Source organism: Crinia signifera, chromosome 3 (assembly GCF_055691185.1).
Source record: "Crinia signifera chromosome 3, ASM5569118v1, whole genome shotgun sequence".
NCBI lineage: Eukaryota > Metazoa > Chordata > Amphibia > Anura > Myobatrachidae > Crinia > Crinia signifera.
Window position 1 is genome coordinate 106,949,532 of NC_139219.1, and position 27,503 is coordinate 106,977,034.

Here is a 27,503-nt window from a genome sequence, read left to right on the forward strand (position 1 = left end):
ACATTGTTCTCTATGGGAAAATCGCGGGCATCGCGTCTGGCCCATCGCAGCCGATTTTTTATCGGCCGCGATGGCCCCGATTTTACCCCTGATGCCCGCGATTAAAATCGTGGGCGCCCAGATAGGAAACAAGTACCAAAAAACATACCATTAGAGAATTTTTTATGTCTTACACCAAAAATGTTGTCTACATGGTTGAATGTACATGTGATCTTGTATATATGTAGGGCGTACCTCAATACCCCTCAAAGTACGGATTGGGGAACATTTACGTAATATTAGAAAAGGCCTCCCCACACATGCACTATCCCAGCAAGAAATTCATGGCAGCTCCACAGATTTTATTAAAAGATTTTTAGCAATTAAGGGCATAAAAATTATTAATAGACAACGTAATTTGAGGACTTTGTTAGCAAAAGCTGAAATGCAAAGTATATATGAATTTAACACCTTAAAAGCAAACGGCCTTAATGTCGATTTTGAACTAAAATGTTTTTTGCACTTCAGCACTTTAAACTTTCTTTCCACATATTTTAATGTTTATTTTCGAATATATTTTCTCTGTATTTAAAATATCTGTGTTTGCTCATTTCTGAGATGCTCTTTTAATTTATTATGTTGTAGAGTACCCATTATATGGACTTTTTAATTAAATATTGGGACACTACAAAGACAATCATCGCCCCCGGTGGAAAAAAGGTTGGGGGACCTGCGTTCCACTTACCGGAAGTGACGTACTGGACATTGTGGAACCCGGAAGCTGAACGTCTGCAATAAACATCGGACTAACCATCACCCGCCATGGAACGCAGGATGGAGGTCCTGCGTTCCACTCACCGAAAGTGACGTCCTGGACATCGTGGAACCCAGAAGTCAGGTTTCCACTGCGAGAGAGGAGACCGCAGTAAGTTAGTGTTGCACACACAATGTGCACTGGACGAATTGCACCAGGCAATTGGGTGGTAGAATGGCAGGAAAGTGGTGGGCGGTACTTTCCGTCCCTCCACTTCCTGATTGGACATCAGTAGGATAAAAAATGGACAGCTTTTGGATAGCCACAATTATCAAGCCTTGAGAGAGATCCATGGCTTAAGGGTCGAAGCATATCGGAAGCATTTTTGTGGCACCAGGAGGAATTGAAGACTTTGGTGGTTCCAGCTTTATCCAGGTTTTAATCCCTGTTCTATGGACACTGGACTGGTGACTATACTTTTAGAACTGCTTTAAAACCAGTTCTCTACTTACAGCTGGTAATTGCTCCAATTTGTTCTCAGTTCCTAAGATGTGCGAATTTTATAATTTGTTATTATTGTATCTTACTGTATTTTATTGTATGTATTAAAAAAATTGGCTTCACCATATCCAGTTCTTCCTACATATACTGTACCATCAACTTTGGCTGAACTTCTACCATACATTCAGGATGGAATGAAATCACATAAATGGAAGTATCTTTCTTTATGTTCCTTCACCTTATTAATTGATGCTGTTCACTTATATTGGCGCCCGAGATTATACATTCACCTTTCTTTATACATGCACGTAGTTTAGAAGGATTAGAAATTTCCTTCAGAGCGTTTTCATTTGTGGCTGCCTTTAAAGCGCAGAACTAGGGATATACTGTTTAAGCACTTATTTTCGCGAGGCTTTAATTTTCGCGAGCCTCCCGTGATCGCGAAAATTTAAGCCTCGCGAAATATTCCCCCCTCCTCAATAAATGCGGTAATAAAAAATCCGACACTTTTCACTTACAGTAACCAAATGTTAATGGTTAGAGTTACTGTACTTAAATACTGTAAGAAAATACTGTAAGAAATAAGAACAAGCATTTCTTAAATACAGTACTTACAACTATTTCTTGAATACTGTACTATACAACTACAGTATTACTTGAAGAAAAACAATAGAACTACTGTAATACTACTGTACAGTATTGTAGAATGCTGCTCATTCACTGACAACATTTATACCAGCTTTTTTGAAGCCATTCAAAATTAACTCATGTTTGGCTTCAACACCGTTAAATGTGCGCACAAGCCAAGAAGCATGAATTGGTTTTAGTCGTGATATTCGCAGGTCCACACATTCTTTTTCCTCTAGAAATTTAAGCTCATTAGAATACCACTCAATAAACTCATTCTTGAGCAAACGCTTGAACTCGCCGTTTACAGTTAAGTCCAAAGGCTGGAGCTCTCCTGTGCAGGAAGCGGGCACAAAAAGTGGAATAATATTCCTCTTCTCTAGTTCAGCCAGAAAAAGAGGATCTTGATGTGCCTTAAAAACGTCGAACAATGCTACACCAGGTTGTTCTGGAACTAGACCGAAAAGCTCTCTCTGCTTGTCGTAATAAGGTACAAGAATATTCTCGATGTATCAAATCATTGTGTCAGTATTGCTCCAGTGTGAATCGGTGTGCCACACATCCCAGTCCACGGGAAATGTAACCTTTGGATGTCAATTTGTTGTTTTTCCAGCATACAACAATTGTGGTGGAAGTAGGTTTCCAGAAAGGGAACATGCTAACAAAACAGTCATCTCTCTTTTATCTTCCTTGCCGATTATGGACACTTGTTTTGAACCACGTTCTTCCAATGTGTATTCAGATGTAGGCACAAACTTTGCATTTGTCTGATCGAAGTTAAGGAACATCTCAGGGGGAACAACATTTTTGTCAATCACTGTACGAACACGATTAACAAATTCGTCGCGAATAGCTGGGAAGTCTGGGGGCAGTTTTCGCGCAGCTTTGGTTCCCTTTCTACGGACAAAGTTCATTCTTATCAGCAGGCATCTGGCCCAACTCGGGCTCAAATCAAAAGAGTTTAGAAGAGAGGGATCATGTGATTTCACAATTCCTTTTGCAGCTGCTATAACAATAGTGTGGTTCACTATTCCACCAGCAATCCGCAATTTACGTATATATGTCTGAACACTTGCGTCGAGATCACCAAGTTTTAAGGGGCGACCACGATTACCGTGTGGTAAAGTTGTTACATCGGCTTTACCTTCTTCCGATGCTTGAATGTACTGTTTCTCTATGCTGCGAACGGTTGATTCACTCACCGGCCTTCCCAGTTCAGAGGTGAAGTGTTTCACTGCTGCAGAATTTCCGTTCACAGTAGCATATCGGCCTATTTTGGACCTCAGCACTTCGTCATAAACTGCATACTGCCCACGTTTTGCTCCACGTTTTTCTTTCAAAGCAGTAGAAACCTCCGTATTAGAGGATATTATTTCTTTTGATTCAACTAAGGACTTAGCGTTTCTTGCATCCGGTAGTCCTACCGGTGGTGGAGCTCCTATAGGAATTTTCTCTCCCTTATCCGTCATCTTGTACAGGTATTTCCACATTTTTAAGGCACTGATGGCACGTTCTCTCTCACTTGTTTGGGGTGGAATGCGCGCATTGAGCCAAGGTCAAAGTTGATACAGTACAGTAGTAATGTAAGCACCGCGGGTTGTTTTTAGAGCGATGGGGAGAAGGGGGGAATATTTTTCGTACAAAAGGAAGTTTCTTACAGTAAAATGCCTTACTGTATGCAACAGAGTTATTTACATTAGGCACAGTAGTTATTCGCGAAATTTTCAGCCCGCGAAATCAGTGATATCGGCATTATCGCGAAAATTACAGCTCGCGAAATTAAGTGCTTATACAGTAGCCTCTGTGCATTTACTATTCTAGGAAAGATGAGGGAAAATAAATATTCCCCGAGTACACTGAAGAGGATCAGAACCACGGATTACACATTTTTATTAGAGGTGCAGTGGATATCTAATCCAGGTTATCTATGCACCTCAACATTTTTTGAATGTAATATCTTATTGAATAGGGAAACAAATGATATGTAGCGAGCCTTTGCAAATTTAATCTAAGGCAATCAATGATAACCTAATTCCAAGTAACAAAAAACAAACCATTACCTTTGCACCCAGCATAATTGCTCTTTCCTGTTCAAACTTTCTTTGTTTTTCTTTCTTGTAGCCTGAAATCCCGAACTTGTGCACTTCCAAACGAGCCTGTAGAAATGATTGTAACTTTCAGTTATAGACTACCCATGTCCAATTGCTCCAAGTATGGAGAACAGTAGTGACAGAATTACTGTAATTAACTACACTACATTTGTTTTCCAGGCTACAAGGGACAATCACGGGAACGTGTACTAACCACTGGTATTAATCAGCCAAATAACTACACAAAAAAGATACCTCTACTAAAGAAATAATAAATAAGGTAATGATAGAAAGGTCTAATAAGTGTGGCATGTCAGACCACTATTACAAGTTGTAGGTTCCAGGAAAGTTGAACTAAATCTGAGACTTTCAGGGTTATACAGACATGATCGCAAAACACTTTTTTTTTAGAAAATGGTCATGCTGTACTGCAGGTGGGGCAGATGTAACATGTGCAGAGAGTTAGATTGATGGGTACTTGTTTCCTAGCAGGGTGCCCAGTTTTCTTACGTAAGCTACCGTAGCAAAATCGCATTGCATTGCATCTCATGGGCCATTATAGTGCCATGTGATTTTTTAATGTAATTTATTCACTGCTCTGTTGGCCCTAGGGGATTGCATTGCATCTCCCGCAAAATCGCATGCGATTTTATAGGGTGCGATGCCATGCCATTAGCTATACACTTGTATGAGATGCAATGAGGTTTCACTGACCCCCCCCACTATCCACGCCATCACGAAGCGTTGCGAGCGCAGCAGACTTTTTCATACCCCCTTGACACAATGAATAATTACCACTGGGTATAAGGATAACAATTTTTACTGTTAAAAATATACACAAATAATACAATAAATAAATAAATAAAAAGATTTAAGGTGGGGAAATAAACGTAAATTGGAATTAATACAACCAATAATAAAAAGATAAAAATTGAAGAATATGAATCCTCGTCTCAGTGGACACAGCTGTGGAGTGTATAATTCATTTATAGAAGATTGGGTAAGTGCACATTACCAGGGTGAACAATGATGTCCCACGGGAAGTGTGGTGAAACTGGGAGTCCTCACGATGAAAATGGCCTGGTGGAATGGCCACTGGAGGAAATAGTTGAATCGGATGGAGAACGTCCTCTGATAAAACAGCGAGAGAAGATGTAAATTCTTAGTCTCGGATCGCCGGAGGGTCCAAAACGAAATGCCCAGTAGATGTTATTTATGGTGGGTTTGGCTTCCGTGTCTACAGGGACTCACACTGGTATAGATGTAGTGACCAGGGGTCGCTGACCACGGTGTCCGCCGTTTTTTGAAGAAACCACAGTGGGGATGGTAGATGGTAATGTTCACAAATAGTAAAATGTCCACAGTGAAGTCCAAGGGTATGAGGATAGTCACCTAACGCGTTTCACTGCGTCCTGCAGCTTTATCAAAGGTGTGGGGGACTGGTTACCTGGTACAGGTATATATACCCCTGCTAATGGGGGAAGTGATACACCTGTGGGATACACTTATCGGTTTATTTTAATGCAAATCAATATGAAAAAGAGAAGGCAGGCATACATCATAATAAAAAAGCTAAAAGCATTTAATGCATCATGAAAAACATAATAGAAACTGTAAAATACGATATTATCTTAGCTGGTAATTCCGGTCATGTGACTAGAGCCAGGTCACATGATCGGAGAGATAACTACATAATCAGCAAGGTTACAACCCAAATACATAACATAGCGAAATTCTCACTTTATTAGGAGTGGGATAATGCAGCGTCTTAAATGGGAAGAAGGTACATATAATTGATCGCCACATAATTATTATAATAAACGTGGTTATAGCGATGGAACGCATTATGCGTTCCAGCCATATACATGGATCACTTCCGCTTCCAACCTGGAAGTGATCCATACGTCAATGCGCTCCGTATGTGTTGGAGCCCCGTGCTTGTGGGGCGAACGTCAGTGTGGTTGCCATGGCGACAGATGCGGCGTCTAAGGCCGGGGACGGAGTTAGAAACAAACAGACGTCACGTGATCATGTGACGTACATTGATACCAGCATAACTAGATGCTTCCTATATAATGGAGCGCACATGCGTTCCAAATGGATAGTGCATGATTTTAGAGTTATAATGAGAGAATATTCAAAGGAAAAAAGGTTTATAAGAAAAAATATTACTAAACAAGAAATATTTTAAATCTTTTTTGAAAAAAACCCTTTTTGTATTGGACTCAGTAATTTTAGGGGATTATTATTCTCTTAGAGATATATTACATAGACAAGAGGAGTGGGAAAGAGCCGTCATAAGGGAAGGACGAATGACATAAATTCCAAGGTACATAACGGGAGAAGCAGTATTATAGTTTTAAAACATTATGAAATTATTATAATAAATACAGAATATACTCAATTTATTTTAGCTCTCAACTAGATGGAAATTATTTAAATTGTCACATTATAAATAACCTCATTTGAGACAAAGAGTCAAAAAATTATTATTAAAAAATGTATATCAGGAAATATATTATGTATGTGTAAAGGACAATAATTTCTCTTCACACATGGGTACAGAGGGGCGATGGTGGAATTCATACTGTAATCCGGTAAATTAATTTAAATCATTCAAAGATGTATATACCGGCCAGAAGATGAATATTATATTATCCCAACACATACACATACATCTTATATTACCAGACTACATTAAAGGACAATATTAAGTTCCATTGCTTCGTTCAGACCCCTTGGAAAAAGGCAGTCCATTTTGAGGGGTCCAAGGGGTCTGAACGAAGCAATGGAACTTAATATTGTCCTTTAATGTAGTCTGGTAATATAAGATGTATGTGTATGTGTTGGGATAATATAATATTCATCTTCTGGCCGGTATATACATCTTTGAATGATTTAAATTAATTTACCGGATTACAGTATGAATTCCACCATCGCCCCTCTGTACCCATGTGTGAAGAGAAATTATTGTCCTTTACACATACATAATATATTTCCTGATATACATTTTTTAATAATAATTTTTTGACTCTTTGTCTCAAATGAGGTTATTTATAATGTGACAATTTAAATAATTTCCATCTAGTTGAGAGCTAAAATAAATTGAGTATATTCTGTATTTATTATAATAATTTCATAATGTTTTAAAACTATAATACTGCTTCTCCCGTTATGTACCTTGGAATTTATGTCATTCGTCCTTCCCTTATGACGGCTCTTTCCCACTCCTCTTGTCTATGTAATATATCTCTAAGAGAATAATAATCCCCTAAAATTACTGAGTCCAATACAAAAAGGGTTTTTTTCAAAAAAGATTTAAAATATTTCTTGTTTAGTAATATTTTTTCTTATAAACCTTTTTTCCTTTGAATATTCTCTCATTATAACTCTAAAATCATGCACTATCCATTTGGAACGCATGTGCGCTCCATTATATAGGAAGCATCTAGTTATGCTGGTATCAATGTACGTCACATGATCACGTGACGTCTGTTTGTTTCTAACTCCGTCCCCGGCCTTAGACGCCGCATCTGTCGCCATGGCAACCACACTGACGTTCGCCCCACAAGCACGGGGCTCCAACACATACGGAGCGCATTGACGTATGGATCACTTCCAGGTTGGAAGCGGAAGTGATCCATGTATATGGCTGGAACGCATAATGCGTTCCATCGCTATAACCACGTTTATTATAATAATTATGTGGCGATCAATTATATGTACCTTCTTCCCATTTAAGACGCTGCATTATCCCACTCCTAATAAAGTGAGAATTTCGCTATGTTATGTATTTGGGTTGTAACCTTGCTGATTATGTAGTTATCTCTCCGATCATGTGACCTGGCTCTAGTCACATGACCGGAATTACCAGCTAAGATAATATCGTATTTTACAGTTTCTATTATGTTTTTCATGATGCATTAAATGCTTTTAGCTTTTTTATTATGATGTATGCCTGCCTTCTCTTTTTCATATTGATTTGCATTAAAATAAACCGATAAGTGTATCCCACAGGTGTATCACTTCCCCCATTAGCAGGGGTATATATACCTGTACCAGGTAACCAGTCCCCCACACCTTTGATAAAGCTGCAGGACGCAGTGAAACGCGTTAGGTGACTATCCTCATACCCTTGGACTTCACTGTGGACATTTTACTATTTGTGAACATTACCATCTACCATCCCCACTGTGGTTTCTTCAAAAAACGGCGGACACCGTGGTCAGCGACCCCTGGTCACTACATCTATACCAGTGTGAGTCCCTGTAGACACGGAAGCCAAACCCACCATAAATAACATCTACTGGGCATTTCGTTTTGGACCCTCCGGCGATCCGAGACTAAGAATTTACATCTTCTCTCGCTGTTTTATCAGAGGACGTTCTCCATCCGATTCAACTATTTCCTCCAGTGGCCATTCCACCAGGCCATTTTCATCGTGAGGACTCCCAGTTTCACCACACTTCCCGTGGGACATCATTGTTCACCCTGGTAATGTGCACTTACCCAATCTTCTATAAATGAATTATACACTCCACAGCTGTGTCCACTGAGACGAGGATTCATATTCTTCAATTTTTATCTTTTTATTATTGGTTGTATTAATTCCAATTTACGTTTATTTCCCCACCTTAAATCTTTTTATTTATTTATTTATTGTATTATTTGTGTATATTTTTAACAGTAAAAATTGTTATCCTTATACCCAGTGGTAATTATTCATTGTGTCAAGCGCTGCTCGACGCGCCTAGTGCGTGTCATTCCTTTTTCGTTTTCAACCAAGTGGGGAGTGACTACCCCCACACCTGAGCAGCTGCTTCTACTTGGAGACTCAGCTCTGCATTAGGCGCCTGATTATTCCTTGTGAATAACCTTGCTTTTTCATACCCCCCCCTATTCAAATCGGCGAGGAGTTGATTTTATGTAGTGTGGCGAGCGCAGCGAGCCCCACAAGGGGACGCGGAATACATGTAAAGTAATCTGCGTCCGCTCGCTACACTATATAAAATCAATTACACGCCGACGTGGATAGTGGGGGTATGAAAAGGTCGGGAGGACACGTTCCGCTGCCGCTCGCCACGCTTCAGGGGTGGTGTGGATAGTGGGGGGGGGGGGGGGGGGCAGTGAAACTTCATTGTATGTCATACAAGTGTAGAGCTAATGGCATCGCATCGCATCCGGCCATCGCATTGCGGTTCCTTATAATACCGCCTGGATTTATCATTTTGAGGGCGCAGGGACAGGGCTCCGAAAGGAGCCCGTCCCTGCGAAAACCCTGACCCGGAAGCCGGGGGGTTCTGTGCATGCGCGGTTATGCGCTGACCCCTGTGACCGCACTGCCCCGCTCAGCAGTGCGATGTGTAGCCATAGGCTACAATGGGCTATCGCCATATCAGAATGGCGATAGCACAGGGGTGCGAAGCCGGGCTGCCCGATGTTGATACATCGGGCAGCTTCGCATCCCCCATAGAAACCTATGGGGGATGCGGCCGGCGGCAGTGCAGGGGGGGGGGGGGAAATCGGAGATTCCTGCTGCGTTCCCCCTTTGATACATTTGGGGATACTTAATATTTGCGGCTAACTCCCGAAAAACTGGTGTTTCCGGGGATTTAGCCGCAAATACGGTTTGATAAATGGGCCCCTTAATTACATTTAAAAAAATCGCATCGCACTATAATGGCCAATGAGATGCAATGCAATGCGATTTTGCTACGGAGAATAGCACTGTACAGGCGTAATTGGCGCCCTGCTAGGAAACAAGTACCGATTTATGTATGTGTAGGGTAAATACTGGCTGCTTTATTCTTACACTGCAATTTAGATTTCAGTTTGAACACACCTTACCCAAAATATAACTGCACATGATTTATTCGCCCCAGCTGCAGTGCAGCATGGTTTTGTCCATATGTTAAAAAAATTTGTTTTGTGATCAGATCTGAATAACCCACTTTATTCCAAAAACAGTTTGGAGCACACAAAATATTGATTTGATTTAGATTCCGTGTTCATTCATTAATTTTTATTTTTGTCAATTGATAAAAATAAATGAACTATTTCTGAAGTCATTCTTGCTTTGCAGCATTTATATAAATGTCCGTACAAATTCACTTCTGCTTTTCTTTCTGCTCAGCAGTGGAAAACCTTGGAATCATCTTAAAGTTAAATGTTAAGAATTGAATACAAAAAAAAAAAAAAAAACACCTCCAGTTTGTCAACTTTTCCAATTTAGGATATCATTCAGATATATGCTAAGTTAATGTTCAGTTTGAACAGTTTTCTCAATTTCCAGATATTCATTTGTTTTTGATGTGCAAGGCCTTATAAAATGTTCATCTTTGAACTTCAAATAATGTTCATCTTTGAACTTCAAATAACAGTCACTAAACCCCTCACCTCTCTGCTCTGGTGATCATATGCCAGAGCTCCCCTGCCGGCGGTGATGGCTCGGTGATGTTCGGTGTGGCTCGGGAGTCTTCCCGAGTCGCCACGAACATCCCAGAACCTGCCGCCTGTGGTCACTGCTGACTGTGACTGGCTTAGCGGCAGGGGAGCTCCTATGTTAAATGCACCCCCATACCCAATTTTTAATTGTAAAGCCACCCTGATGGATGATTACTATGTTAAATGCCCCCTATTGTTAACGCCGCCCCACTATCAATGCAACCCGAAGCGTGGCGAGCGCTGCGAGGCCGCGAGCGGCGACCATACGCGTCCACTGACGTTTTCATACCCCCACTATCCACGTGGAGTTGATTTTATATAGTGTGGTGAGCGCAGCGAGCCCCGCGAGGGGACGCGGAATACATGTGAAGTAATCCACGTCCCCTCGCCACACTATATAAAACCCAACTCCACGCCAACGTGGATAGTGGGGGTATGAAAAGGTCGGAGGACACGTACCGCCGCCGCTCGCCACGCTTCGGGTTGGTGTTGATAGGGGGGTGGCATTAACAATGGGGGTGCATTTAACATAGTAATCACCCATCAGGGTGGCTGTACACTTAAAAATTGGGTCGGATCGCATGCGATGTGATACATGCCCTATGACAGGGGTGGCCAACCCGCGGCTCGCGAGCCGCATGCGGCTCTCCTGCCATTGATCTGCGGCTCGGTGAATCGGCGGCTCCAGCATACACAGTACCGCGTGACAAATAACAGTGACCCGGCGCATATAGTGGCAAGGACCATGGAGGCCCTGGCGACCGCACTTGGAAGCAGGCTACTTGCCGGCGTACGTGATATATGGTGCGCGCAGAGAGAAAAAGTAGAGATCATCTTCCCCAGCCCACCACCAGCGCTGTGGCGTCACAGCATCGCGCGCTGACGCAGGGGACGCACTGATCACGTCCAAAGAGCGCTTGGGCAACTTATGTCTATAATGTGGTCGGTGCGGAGCTGCTGAGCTCGAGGGAGTTATGAGGACGCCAGCTGTGACTGCTAGGTAAACTGCTTGTGTGGCATTGGCTGGCTGGGTTTTTCATGCTGCAGCCTCCAGCAGTGTGGGTAGATGAGCAATACATAACATCATGTTTAATAGACATTATTGGGTCCATATTCTCACATCCATGTCCCCTGCTTCACTTACTGCCCTCATCGGTTCAGACATGTACACCTACTTTTAATACACCCTGACCAAATGCCCCATGCCCTGCCTGACCAGTTGCCCCCATACAGTATGTACCCCTCCCTTATCAACTGTCACAATATATGTACTCCTGTGTCCTGCCTGACTGCTCCCACCTGTGCCTTGCCTGATCGTCTGCTCCCACCTGTGCCTTGCCTGACCGTCTGCTCCCACCTGTGCCTTGCCTGACCATCTGCTCCCACCTGTGCCTTGCCTGGCCGTCTGCTCCCACCTGTGCCTTGCCTGGCCGTCTGCTCCCACATGTGCCTATGTTTGGCACTGTGAGGGGCATGTGATGTTTGGCACTGTGGTGGGCATATGTTTGGCACTGTGAGGGGCATGTGATGTTTGGCACTGTGGGGGGCATATGATGTTTGGCACTGTGGGGGGGCATATGATGTTTGGCACTGTGGTGGGCATATCTGGCACTGGGGGCATAAAGTTTTGTCATGTGGCCACTCTCCTTGTGTCATATGACCACGCCCCTGACCACTCCCCCGATCACGCCCCTTTTTGGCGCGCGCGCCTTCGGCGCGCGCATGATGTTGGCTCTTTGGCTTGACTACTGATATTTTTCGGCTCTTTACCTCTGACCGGTTGGCCACCCCTGCCCTATGATGTAAATCGGGGGCGCCGTGATAATACACAAGTACCATGATTCCAAACGATCATATTGTAATATGACATGATTCCAAACCATATCACGCTATATCATGATTCCAAACCATATCACGATATAACATGATCCCAAACAATACCATGATATATCATGATTCCATACGGTATCACCATATATCATGATGCCAAACCATATCATGATTCCAAACAATATCATGATATATCATGTTTCCAAAGTCATATTCAAAACCATACCATGATCCCAAACCATATCAGGATTCAAAACAATATCACGACAGATCAGGTTTCCAAAACCATATTCAAAACTATATCACGATCCCAAACCATATCATGATATATCCCAATCCATATCATGATATATCACAATCCCAAACCATATCATGATATATCGTGATTCCAAATCCATATCACGATCCCAATACATATCATGATCCCAAATCCATATCCCAAATCCATATCACGATCCCAAAGCATATCATGATATATCACGATCCCAAAGCATATCATGATATATCACGATCCCAAACCATATCATGATATATCGCGTTCCCAAACCATATCATGATATATCGCGTTCCCAAACCATATCAGGATATATCGCGATCCCAAACAATATCATAATATATTGTGATCCCAATCCACATCAAGATATATCGCGATCCCAAACCATATCATGATATATCGCGATCCCAAACCATATCATGATATATCGCGATCCCAAACCATATCATGATATATCACGATCCCAAACGATATCATGATATACCGTGATCCCAAACAATATCATAATATATTGTGATCCCAAACCATATCATGATATATCGCGATCCCAAAACATTTCGTGATATATCGTGATCCCAAACAATATCATGATATATCACGATCCCAAACCATATCATGATATATCACGATCCCAAATCCATATCACAATATATCGTGATCCCGATCCATATCATGATATATCGTGATCCCAAACCATATCATGATATATCGCGACCCCAATCCATATCATGATATATCGTGATCCCAATCCATATCATGATATATCGCAATCCCAAACCATATCATGATATATCGCGATCCCAAACCATATCAGGATATATCGCGATCCCAAACAATATCATAATATATTGTGATCCCAATCCATATCAAGATATATCGCGATCCCAAACCATATCAAGATATATCACGATCCCAAACGATATCATGATATACCGTGATCCCAAACAATATCATAATATATTGTGATCCCAAACCATATCATGATATATCGCAATCCCAAAACCATATCATGATCTTGATATATCATATCATGATATATCGCGATCCCAAACCATATCGTGATATATCGTGACCCCAAACCATATCATGATATATCACGATCCCAAATCCATATCACAATATATCGTGATCCCAAACCATATCGTGATCCCAAACCATATCATGATATATCGCAACCCCAATCCATATCATGATATATCGCAATCCCAATCCATATAATGATATCATGATATATTGCAATCCCAAACCATATGACATATCACAATCTCAAACCATATCATGATATAACATGATCCCACACCATATCACAATATATCACAATCCATATCATGATATATCGCGATGCCAAACCATATCATGATATATCGCGATCCCAAAACCATATCATGATCATGATATATCATATCATGATATATCGCGATCCCAAACCATATCAGGATATATCGCGATCCCAAACAATATCATAATATATTGTGATCCCAAACCATATCATGATATATCGCGATCCCAAAACCATATCATGATATATCGCGATCCCAAACCATATCATGATATATCACGATCCCAAACGATATCATGATATACCGTGATCCCAAACAATATCATAATATATTGTGATCCCAAACCATATCATGATATATCGCGATCCCAAAACCATATCATGATCATGATATATCATATCATGATATATCGCGATCCCAAACCATATCGTGATATATCGTGATCCCAAACAATATCATGATATATCACGATCCCACACCATATCATGATATATCACGATCCCAAATCCATATCACAATATATCGTGATCCCGATCCATATCATGATATATCACGATCCCAAACCATATCATGATATATCGCGACCCCAATCCATATCATGATATATCGCGATCCCAATCCCCTTAATGATATATCACGATCCCAATCCATATAATTATATCATGATATATTGCAATCCCAAACCATATGACATATCACGATCTCAAACATATCATGATAGAACACCACACCATATCACAATATATCACAATCCCAATCCATATAATGATATATCGCGATGCCAAACCATATCATGATATATCATGATGCCAAAACCATATCACGATATAACATGATCCCAAACCATATCATGATTCCAAACAATATCACAATATAACATTATCCCAAACCATATCATGATCTATCACAATCCCAAACCATATCATGATATATCGCGATTCCAAATCCATATCACGATCCCAATACATATCATGATCCCAAATCCATATCCCAAATCCATATCACGATCCCAAAGCATATCATGATATATCACGATCCCAAAGCATATCATGATATATCACGATCCCAAACCATATCATGATATATCGCGTTCCCAAACCATATCATGATATATCGCGTTCTCAAACCATATCAGGATATATCGCGATCCCAAACAATATCATAATATATTGTGATCCCAATCCACATCAAGATATATCGCGATCCCAAACCATATCATGATATATCGCGATCCCAAACCATATCATGATATATCACGATCCCAAACGATATCATGATATACCGTGATCCCAAACAATATCATAATATATTGTGATCCCAAACCATATCATGATATATCGCGATCCCAAAACCATATCATGATCATGATATATCATATCATGATATATCGCGATCCCAAAACATATCGTGATATATCGTGATCCCAAACAATATCATGATATATCACGATCCCAAACCATATCATGATATATCACGATCCCAAATCCATATCACAATATATCGTGATCCGATCCATATCATGATATATCGTGATCCCAAACCATATCATGATATATCGCGATCCCAAAACATATCGTGATATATCGTGATCCCAAACCATATCATGATATATCACGATCCCAAATCCATATCACAATATATCGTGATCCGATCCATATCATGATATATCACGATCCCAAACCATATCATGATATATCGCGACCCCAATCCATATCATGATATATCGTGATCCCAAACCATATCATGATATATCGCGATCCCAAACCATATCAGGATATATCGCGATCCCAAACCATATCAGGATATATCGCGATCCCAAACAATATCATAATATATTGTGATCCCAAACCATATCATGATATATCGCAATCCCAAAACAAACCATATCGTGATATATCGTGATACCAAACCATATCATGATATATCACGATCCCAAATCCATATCACAATATATCGTGAACCCAAACCATATCATGATATATCGCAACCCCAATCCATATCATGATATATCGCAATCCCAATCCATATGACATATCACAATCTCAAACCATATCATGATATAACATGATCCCACACCATATCACAATATATCACAATCCATATAATGATATATCGCGATGCCAAACCATATCATGATATATCATGATGCCAAAACCATATCACGATATAACATGATCCCAAACCATATGATATATCATGATACCAAACCATATCATGATATATCGCGATCCCAAAACCATATCATGATATATCATATCATGATATATCGCGATCCCAAACCATATCAGGATATATCGCGATCCCAAACAATATCATAATATATTGTGATCCCAAACCATATCATGATATATCGCGATCCCAAAACCATATCATGATCATGATATACCATATCATGATATATCGCGATCCCAAACCATATCAGGATATATCGCGATCCCAAACCATATCATGATATATCGCGATCCCAAACCATATCATGATATATCACGATCCCAAACGATATCATGATATACCGTGATCCCAAACAATATCATAATATATTGTGATCCCAAACCATATCATGATATATCGCGATCCCAAAACCATATCATGATCATGATATATCATATCATGATATATCGTGATCCCAAACAATATCATGATATATCACGATCCCACACCATATCATGATATATCACGATCCCAAATCCATATCACAATATATCGCGACCCCGATCCATATCATGATATATCGCGATCCCAATCCCCTTAATGATATATCACGATCCCAATCCATATAATGATATCATGATATATTACAATCCCAAACCATATGACATATCACGATCTCAAACATATCATGATATAACACCACACCATATCACAATATATCACAATCCCAATCCATATAATGATGATATCGCGATGCCAAACCATATCATGATATATCATGATGCCAAAACCATATCACGATATAACATGATCCCAAACCATATCATGATTCCAAACAATATCACAATATAACATTATCCCAAACCATATCATGATCTATCACGATCCCAAACCATATCTTGATATATCACGATCTCATACTATATCATGATTCCAAAAAATATCACGATAATCACAATATATCATGTTTCCAAAACTATATTCAACACCATAATCATGATCCCAAACCATATCATGATACCAAACTATATCACAGATATATAGTGATTCCAAACCATATCACGAAACAAAACCATATCATGATATATCAAACCATATCATGATAGATCATGATCCCTAAACCATAAAATATATCAGGATTCCAAAACCATATCACACAACCAAACCATATCATGATATATAAAACCATATCACAATACCAAACCATATCATGATATGTCATGATCCCAATCCATATTATGATACCAAACCATATCACAATATCAAACCATATATCATGATCCCCAACCATATCATGATCCCAAAACCTATAATAGATTTATCATGATTCCAAATAATATCATGGATAGATCATGATACCAAATCCTATTTCTTTGAGGTTCGTGGTTCTCATCGGGGTTGTAGAGGACCAGGCACCAATCAGCTAAGTTCTTGATATTCACAGGTCCTCTCCCATATAACGCTGCCAGCATTCTCATTCTTTTATCTAAGGAACACAGCCAGAATAAAGCACTTAATTCCCCCAGATCTGTGTGCAGTCATATCAAAACTATACTACTATAGTCTCCCAGCAAAAGAATTTCACCTCTTGCAGATGGTACAAAATGCAGATGGTACAAAATGTTAGCTGCCAGGCTGCAACGAACCAGCCCGCTCCAGCCACATTACACTAATTCTTCACTCCCTTCACTGGCTGCCTTTAAGATGGTGAATTGCTTTTAAGATTGGCTTAATGAATTTCAAAGCCCTTCATGACCAGATGCCAAGAAGGTACTTGAAGCAGCTTCTGATTCCTTACTGCCCATCCCAATTACTGCGAACTGCAGTAGAACTAGACTAATGGAATAGAAGATACCAATACCTAGAATCTGCCTGAACTCATCCGGGGGTAGAGGTTTCGGCTTTGTGGCTCCAACTCTGTGGAACTCTTCCCCACACAGTGCGAGAGGCCACCACTGTAGAATCCTTAAAAAAATAGACTTAAGACTTTCCTGTTCTCTCAAGCATTTCAACAATATCCACCGAAGATTGCAAAATTGTCCCTAAGACGGTAAACTCAGAAGTAATGGTGGCATGTTTGGACATTAAGAGATTAGAGCAAATAAAAATAATTAAAAATTAATAAAAATCAGGGAAGCAGTAACAGTACACCTGGACAAATTGTGCTGCAATGCAATATGCCATTCTGTTGGTTCCACTGACATGTCTGTCTAGTGTGTACTCAGCTTTACTTGTTTCAGCAACTTTTGTGGCCAAGATAAAACCCATAAATATATGTGGTGTCCAATTAGTAAAACAAAACAAAAAAAGTAGTACATACCTTTTCAAAATTAAAGGTTTCACCATTCACTTCATCTGTTACACCAACATCCATCTATAAAAAAAATAAAAAATCCACATAATGTAGTGACATTGTTTTGCCTTAAAAAGTCAAATTTGCACAGTGGCTCAGAAGAGTGGGGCATACACTAGTTTCCTTAGTTTGAAATTTGGACTGTACACACTCACTGCAATGTAGTACAGAGGGTGCTCTAGGATACTAGCACAAATTAAATGTATATGTAAATGAAATAACTTGGAGAAAATACTGTATATTATGCATCGTAGATGGAAAACATTTTTTAACTACGGGTGACAACCTGCTATAAATACAATAAACACTGTTTATATGACTATTGCAGTTTTGCTACATGTGCATAAACAATTTTACTTACAACAATTGCTGATGACAACATACAGTACAAGGTGTCTGGCCACATAGGTAAAAAATAATGCATATTTACAAGAAAAATTAATGACATTTTTAACATGTTATTTAATTGGAATATTTATGAATAACAGCCAATATGATTTCTTCTTTCAAAAAAGCCATATTTAACCTGTGAAGTTAAAAAAATATATATTTAATGAGATTTCCTAAGTGTCCAGCCTTTAGCACCCTGTATTTTGGAATAGCTCATTAACAGCCACACCCATAAGACGATGTTGATTTTACAATGGGAAAGTGAAGGGGCCCGTAATGAAAACTAAAGTAAAAGGATGTCTTTTTTATAAGGGTGATTTGAGACTCGCACTGTACGGTTGTCAGTAGCCCAAAAACAATATTAGCAGCACACAATGAAGGTGATGGTCACCAGGACTTTCAAATTCACTTCTGAAGCCTACATGAGAAAAGAAGTTGATACCGGATGCATTATAAAAAGGTGTTTTAGGGTTTTCAATTAAATCAAGTCAAATAGCAAATGCGTTTATCACTGTCAAATCAGATAAATCAAATTTGCTTCTTATGAACTTGATGAGCAAGTATGCCTTACAAATAGAATTTGCTTGATTTATTTCTTAACAGTAACTCAAATTACATACAACATACAGAGCTTTACAAAGAATATTTGGCTTTTCACATCAGTCCCTGCCCCGGCGGTGCTAACAGTGTATATTCCCTACCACATGTCCATTAGGATTCTTTTTTTTTTTTGCCAGAAGACAATGAACTTACCAGTTTGTTTAAGGATCGTGGGAGGTATGAAAGTCGAGTTACACACACGCCATTTTAGGTTAGTATGGCCGCCATTTTGGTTCGCAGAGTTGAGCAAATAAAGTTTCCATACCCGAGTATGTGTGACAAAGTGGACCAGAAGAGTAGCCATACTATCACACATAAATACATACTGACACTAAGTAAAATGTAGTTAAAGGTTTAGAACGCCACACATAGCTTAGTTAGCCCTGCATACATCTGTCTGTATCATGTTTAGTACCGTTCCGTTCCGTTTCTTATGCGTAGTATTCCGGTCATTGCGAATATTTCGCAATATACACGGCTCGATAGTTATGGACATAATCCATATTCCAGGGACAGTTTCTGTTGAAAGTATGTAACAAAGGAATCCAGATGAAACCAGTTCTTATCACTGCTGACGCCGAAACCACCAAACAAAGGACTCTTAAAGTTCACTCCCCTGGACCTAGCCAAACCAGGAGTATCATTTAACCCCCCAATCACAGCTGACCTGACATACGACCTCTGACCAATGAGAACGGCCTTTGACCTCCCCTTTCTGACCCTATAAGATAGGCGACCCAGAGCAGCCAAGTCTCTTCGGCACATCTATCTTTCCCTGACTTACCACCGGGCTATAGTTCATTCCTGAACGATAGCGAGCTCTGACCGGACTGCGCTTCGCATATTTGATGAGAACGGTAACGGTTGCATTAACGGTATTTATTCTTATTGTATTGATTGGCTGATTGTGTCTTGTATCTGTTTTCTTTCCCCCTAGCTGAGCCTGTTTAGTATTCATTGTTAGTATATTGTATCACTTGTTATACCTGTTTATCCTTATTTCTGTAACCCCCTTTTGTCCATTAGGGACTTAAATACAACCTTTTTACGGAGTTCTTATCTCCTTATTTCTATACAGTGGTCGTGTCTGTTTATTCGCATAATAGCGACAAGGTATATTACGGACACTGTCCGATAAGGTATATTCGCAGATTAGAGACAAAGTACTGCGAAGGAATCTCTGATTAAGGTACTGGTTCTCTGTGTACATAATACAATAAAAGGTACACTACGCTGCGCTACCCTTTGTTCGCACGTAGTTAGGTATAAAGGGTACGTTGGTTGCGGACTTATTACGTAACCAGCACTTTTCACTTATTGTCACTCTGGTCATATTTAATCGCCATTAACAATTGAGGGCTCGTCCGTCCGCTCCACATTCCAGAACTCAGTACCAGGCGTGCGACCCGACCTATACCAGCAAAAGGGTGGAAGTATTTATTTGGTTCCATTGCTGGATAGGCCGAGTCCGCGGCGGTGCGGGGTTCGGGAAGTGCTAGCGCTGAACCCGGCGTACAATAAGTGAAAGCCACGTGTTTTAAAGTATATCATACCTAAGTGTTTAGTAAACTGTACTTCTGCCTGCCACAAGTAGTTTAACGGGGTATAGTGTCTTGGGCTGCTTGTTTATTATAGTATATGTACCACGTGCGATAAGGTTCGCACACGTGGAGTCTGTGTTTATTATAGTACATAGAGGATCCCCTCTGTGCAAAACTATAACTGTTTATTGTTAGTTACTGCAAAAACAGGGACTCCGCCACGTGGCGACAAGCCCTGGGCCTTTTGCAGTAACGTAAAGCGTCTATTGTGTATTACGCAAGGTGCGCGCGCACGTGCCCATATCGGGAAAGTTTCGCATCTTTGTACGTGATTTACGGATTAAGTGCGGGATTTATTTCGCATCTTGATACGTAACTTTCGGACGGAGTTAAGGGATTTATTCCACATTTAGGCGCAATTACTGCGTATAGCGAAACCCGAGTGCAACCTTGCAAATACACTATAGAACACGTGGGTGGCCGATTCATCGGCGGCCTGTGAGCAACGCACGTACACACGTGGCTGTTCATTGGTACTGCACATGCAGCACACATAGGAACTCAAAGGTGAACAGTATTAAACCACTAGCCTTATTTAAAACAGTATAGTAATATACTGTGGATGGGGCGGTGATTTAATAAAGAGAAAATAAGTTTTTTTCTTTTTGTTCATTTTTCTCATAAACAAGCAACTCAAGCATTATTTTAATAGATTCCTATAGCGTATTATAAGGGATTTATACCTGCATAAGTATCTAGTGAAAAGCTACCAGCCTGGGAAGATTTTCTGTACAGAAATATTTCAAATATATGCATAAGACCAAGGTGTAACCAGCGCCCAGTGTGAAAAATAACTGAGGCGAACGGGTGTGTGACGACACGACTCAAGCGCAGTGTAGTCCAGTGTAGGACAGTCCAGGTAGGACAGGGTTCACGTGACGACGTGCCCATAGGAACTGCCCCTTCAGTGGAATTGATTCCGCTAGGAGGGTACAAGAAGATACATCGGAACGCACTTGTTTCCGATTAGCTACTTTAGAAATCCAATTTTTGGGGGTATAGGAAAACAAGTTTGTTATACCCTGGAAAAATTGTGCCGCACCAAGCAAGTTGGCTAGAAGTTCGCTGCTAGTTGAAAGACTTGGTGATTGAGTATCGTACCTCGTATCCTTCGCACCTGCTTGACTGTGGGATGTTCTAGGAAGCTGTAGAAGTGAGTGTTTGGGGAGCTCTCAGATAATTAATAACCCACCGATATCTATTAAGCTGTGAACGTTTATTCCTGTAATTATGGGTAATAACGGGTCACGCTGTGATAACGTGCATGTTAGGGAGGAAGCAAGCCGGCCAAAAGGATCGGCTGCTTTTATTATGTGCAGGAAGCACGGTGAACTCGCAGTTGTTTACCAAAATAAATGGAGAAAAATGACACAAGGCAGCAAGTTAGAATTTCCCAGTGTTGGTAGCTTCGATCCGGAAATCTTATCGGCAGTAAAAGATGAAATATGCCTACTCTCCAGTCGTAAGTAAAGAGTGAAGCATATAGATATTCTTAAATTGTGGCAGAAGGAAGGACAGGAACAATGGGGAAGCAGAGGTCTGGCAATACCAGACGCAATCAGCCACAATATAAATGCAACCGCTGCCACAATAGAATCAGCTCCCCCACCCCCATATGTGCCAAAGGGGTTAATGACTCATAAGAAAGGCATAAGTAATAATGTATCCGTTGCTAACCTGTACCCTGTCTTATCCCCTTACAAGGAAACCCGAGAGGAAAACGAGCAGCTGTTGGCACTGGCCGTCTCTCATGCAATTAATATGATTGAGGGAAAAGCTCAACCCGCTGTTGAGGCCCCAGCACAGGAGGAGGAGACGGCTGATGCCAACAGCATAGTATTGGACTCAGGTAATGATGCACCACACAGCACAGACACAGACGACTCCCAAGCAGGTCCCAGTAATGCGAATGTGGTACAAACATATCCTATGCGCACACTGGAGGTTCCCTATGGTAAGGCAGACAGAGAGGGTGTGATACCTACCAGAAAGATGACCATGCTAAACCCATGGACACGGTTAGAGCTGCGGTCCATCATTTCAGATTTCCCTGATCCTAGGAAAGATCTAGCATTGTGCCGGAAATTTGTAAGGGATCTGGGAAACTCTGATGAGCCCACCAACAAGGATTGGAGAATCATGTTGAGGGCCTGTCTCCCCACTCACATAGACATCCCGAAATTCATTCAGGATAGTGGACTGAAAGTGGACAAGGAGATAAATGATGAGATCAACCAGGAAAATATACGCCTAATCAACTTACAGTTGGGAGTATATTTTCCTGCGGCAGTGGAATATAGCAAGATTTTCACCATCAAACAAAAGGATGGCGAAACTGCTGCTGATTATTTCACTAAGGCCTTACTGGAGGTATCAAAGTACACTGGTGTCTCCGAGCCTAAGGACGACCCCCACCTGAGGGAGATGATTGTCTCTGTGCTGGTGGAAGGGCTTAGGGAAAACCTGAGAGCCAGAGTCCAAACTTCTTTCCCAAACTGGCGTGGAATGACAGTGGATGCCCTACGGGAATCTGCTGTGGACCACGACCGCAACATTAAGAAGCACAGGGAACTGCAAACTGACAAACTGATGATGGTTAGCATCCAAGCCCTTACTAATGCCCCAAACAAAACTGCATACCAACGAAACACCAGGGACACAGGTAGAAAACCAATTATCTGTTACAACTGCAATGGGGAAGGTCACTACTCAGCTCATTGTAGGTTAGGAAACCCCAGGAATTATCAGACACATAAGCGAGAATGGGAATCTCACAAAGGTGAGACACGGAGATACCCAGCCCCTAGACAATGGGAGGAGACAGACAGGTCACGCAACATGCCTCCTCCCCATCTGATGGCTGACACTGTGCTAAGGGCAACCCAGGTCAGACAATAGGAAACAGGTCATACCTGTATCCTACAGCCAGTTAGATTAACTCAACACCTTAGAGAGGAACCTCAGGTGAAGGTTGATATAGCTGGAGTAAGGCAAACCTTCTTGGTTGATACAGGGGCGGCCAGATCTGTTCTCAACACTCCTCTTCACTTGGGTTTCACTAACCAATCAGTAGCGGCAATTGGGGTAACAGGAAAAATACAACATTACCCACTGACGAAACCAGCGGAGGTTACAATCGGGCCTTTGCATACCAAACATTCTTTCCTGTTGGCTGCAGCAGCCCCGACTAACCTCCTGGGTAGAGATTTACTATGCAAAATGGGATGTGTCATCTATTGCACCCCCGATGGGGTATTTCTGGACACTCCTAGAAATCTTACACAAGAAGTGCAAGATATGCTGGACAGTCCTCAGAGGCTAATGTTGTATTCCACTGTTGTAGAATCAAATCCATCTAGGGTAGCTGAAATTACAGCACAAATACCGGGTTCCCTTTGGACTAAAGATGGACAGGATGCTGGGCTGATGGCAAATGTAGCTCCAGTAGAGATCCGCTTAAAAGAAGGCAGGATAGCCCCAAAAATACCGCAATACCCTTTAAAACCTGAAGTTGAGTTAGGAGTATTCCCAGTGATCCAACGATTGCTCCAACAGGAAATCCTAGTTAGAACTTCCAGCACGGCCAATAGTCCCATCTTTCCTGTGAAAAAGAGCGGGGGGAGGGGCTACAGACTAGTGCAGGATTTAAGAGGGGTAAACAAAGTAGTTGAGAGCCAATTCCCCGTAGTGCCAAACCCAGCTGTCATCCTAATGCAAATCCCACCTCACTGTACTCATTTCACAGTCATTGATTTGTGTTCAGCGTTCTTCTCCGTCCCTTTGCACCCTGACAGCCAGTATCTGTTCGCCTTTACCTACAGAGGAGTACAATATACCTGGACACGACTTCCCCAGGGGTTCATAGACAGCCCCAGCATCTTCTCCCAGGCCTTGCATGATTGTTTACAATCCTTTCAACCCATGAGTGGTTCGATACTGATACAATATGTTGATGACTTATTGTTGTGTTCTGAGTCACTGGAGTCATCAGTGGATGACACTAGACAGCTGCTGATGCATCTCTCAGAGACAGGACATAAAGTATCAAAGGATAAGCTGCAATTATGCCAGACCAGGGTTAAGTATCTGGGCCACTGCCTTACCCAAGGGCTGAGACACCTCACCGACGACAGAATCCAAGCGATTCAGAACATGACACTGCCACAGACCCAGCATCAGATCCGTACGTTCCTAGGTATGTGTGGATACTGTCGCAATTGGATCCCAGGATTCTCTATTCTGGCATTACCACTACAAGAGATGGTTTCCTCAACTAAGCCAGATCGGGTCTCTCATACTGAGGAATCTGAGCTGGCTTTCGAGGAACTAAAGGTGAGCCTAACAAAGGCCCCAGCACTGGGAATGCCAGATTATGGGAAACCCTTTGAACTGTACGGAACTGAATCAGGTGGGTGTGCGGCAGGAGTACTTGTACAAAAACATGGTGATGCCAACCGACCAATAGCGTACTACAGTGGCCAGCTGGACACAGTAGCACGCTCACTCCCAACTTGCTTACGAAGTGTGGCTGCAATAGCACAACTAGTAAGTAAGAGTGAGGACGTAGTGTTGGGATACGATTTAACTGTTCATGCTCCCCATGCTGTCTCTGCCCTCCTAAATTCTGCCCAAACACGTCATGTGTCCTCAGCACGGTTCACTAAGTGGGAACTGGCGCTGATGGCCCCAGTAAATATTACCATCAAAAGATGCAACACACTAAACCCAGCCACATCCCTTCCTCATGTGCCCTCCAAGGCACAAAGGGTGGAGGGTGATGGGAATGTTGCTGAATATGGTAAAGCAGAGTTTAGTGAGAGTGAGGACAAGCATGATTGCATGACCTACCTGAATCAGACCTTCACAGCACGTCCTGACATAAGCGACAGCCCATTAAGTGAGGTAGACATAACCTTATTCACTGATGGTAGCTGTCATAGACAGACGGACACGGGAGAGCTGTGCACAGGCTACGCGGTAGTAGATGGAGAAGGTATTGTGGAAGCTGAACCCTTGGGACCACCTCACTCAGCACAAGTAGCGGAACTGGTGGCACTGACCAGAGCATGTGAACTGGCCCAGGGAAAAGCAGTTAACATATATACCGACTCCAGATATGCTTTCGGAGTAGTGCATGATTTTGGAGCCCTATGGCGTCTCCGAAATTTCATGACGGCGGCTGGCACACCAGTGGCGCATGCGACATACATTAGGAGACTTCTGGGAGCTATTCAGCTTCCAGACAGAGTGGCTGTTATCAAGTGCAAAGCTCACACATCAGAGAAGGACCCGGTGTCACTTGGTAACAGCCGCGCTGATGAGGCAGCGAAAAGGGCCGCATGCCCTGTAAATATTTTCACCCATCCTACCAACCTTTGTACACTGAACATGGTATCCACATCCAAACTGATAGACATGCAGAATTTGTGTTCCCCACAGGAAAGAGCAGTATGGAAGTCGAAGGGATGTGGCCAAGAGTCTACCGGACTTTGGAGAGATGGACACGGGAAACCAGTGGCCCCCAGGGCATACCTTCCTAGTCTAGCCGAGGCGGCCCATGGGCTGACACATCTTGGGAAGGAAGGTATGTGCAAGCTGGTAAAGGCCTACTGGTGTGCACCAGGGTTCGCTTCTCAAGCAGGTAGAGTGGCAATGTCATGCCTCACCTGTTTGAGGAAGAACGTTGGAAAAGCCATCCCAACAGAGCCATCCCACATCCCTCCTACAAAAGGCCCTTTCCAGGTAATACAAATCGACTTCATACTGTTACCACCCTGTAGAAATTTGAAATATGTATTAGTTTGTGTTGACATGTTTTCCAGCTGGGTGGAGGCTTTCCCCGCTGCCTCCAACACTGCTACCTTTACAGCAAAGAAAATATGTCAGGAGTTTGTCTGTAGGTATGGTATCCCAAAGGTCATTGAGAGTGACAGAGGCACTCATTTCACAGGAGAGGTCTTCCAAATCATGTGTAAACTCCTGGGGATTAATAGTAAACTTCATACTCCATATCGTCCCCAGGCGAGCGCCAAAGTTGAGAGAATGAATGGTACTATTAAGAACAAATTGGGTAAAGTTATGGCTGAAACAGGGTTGTTATGGCCAGAGGCACTGCCTATTGTGTTGTATAGCATTAGGACCACTCCCAGGACTCCGCTCAACTTGTCCCCCTTCGAAATATTGTTTGGTCGGCAGCCACACATCATGATAGACCCACAGGATGATCTCAAATGTAACAATGAGCTAACTGTACAGTATATCCTAAAGCTAAACAAACAGCTAAGGGAGCAACAAAAGCAGCTGAATTTACTGAACCCTGATATGCCTACCGAGAATTGTCATAATCTTAAACCAGGAGACTTTGTTATGATCCGAAATTTTTTACGCTCAGGTTGTTTGATAGACCGTTGGGAAGGACCGTACCAAGTTTTGTTGACCAGCACTACATCAATTAAAGTCGCAGAGAGAGAGACTTGGATACATTCGTCCCACTGCAAGAAAGCCAGTAACCCAGAATCCCAGTGTGCAGAGAGCGAAAGAGAAGAAGTGTCGCTAGAAGCATTGTTTCGGGAACACTGAGAAGCAGCCAAGGTCGAGCAACCTGAGCGAACAAAGGTCCAAGAGCAGAG

General features: G+C 41.7%; 1 protein-coding gene across 1 annotated transcript in view; it reads right to left on the reverse strand.

Moving 5' to 3' along the window:
• The window catches only part of FSAF1 (40S small subunit processome assembly factor 1), a 55,304-nt gene that overhangs the window by 12,902 nt on the left and 14,899 nt on the right, over nucleotides 1–27,503 (reverse strand). Inside the window, exons 3-4 of the mRNA XM_083176361.1 lie at nucleotides 18,251–18,304; nucleotides 3,922–4,017 (exon numbers count right to left, since the gene is read on the reverse strand). Of these exons, the coding sequence (XP_083032487.1) occupies nucleotides 3,922–4,017; nucleotides 18,251–18,304 (150 nt within the window). The remainder of the gene's footprint in view (nucleotides 1–3,921; nucleotides 4,018–18,250; nucleotides 18,305–27,503) is intronic.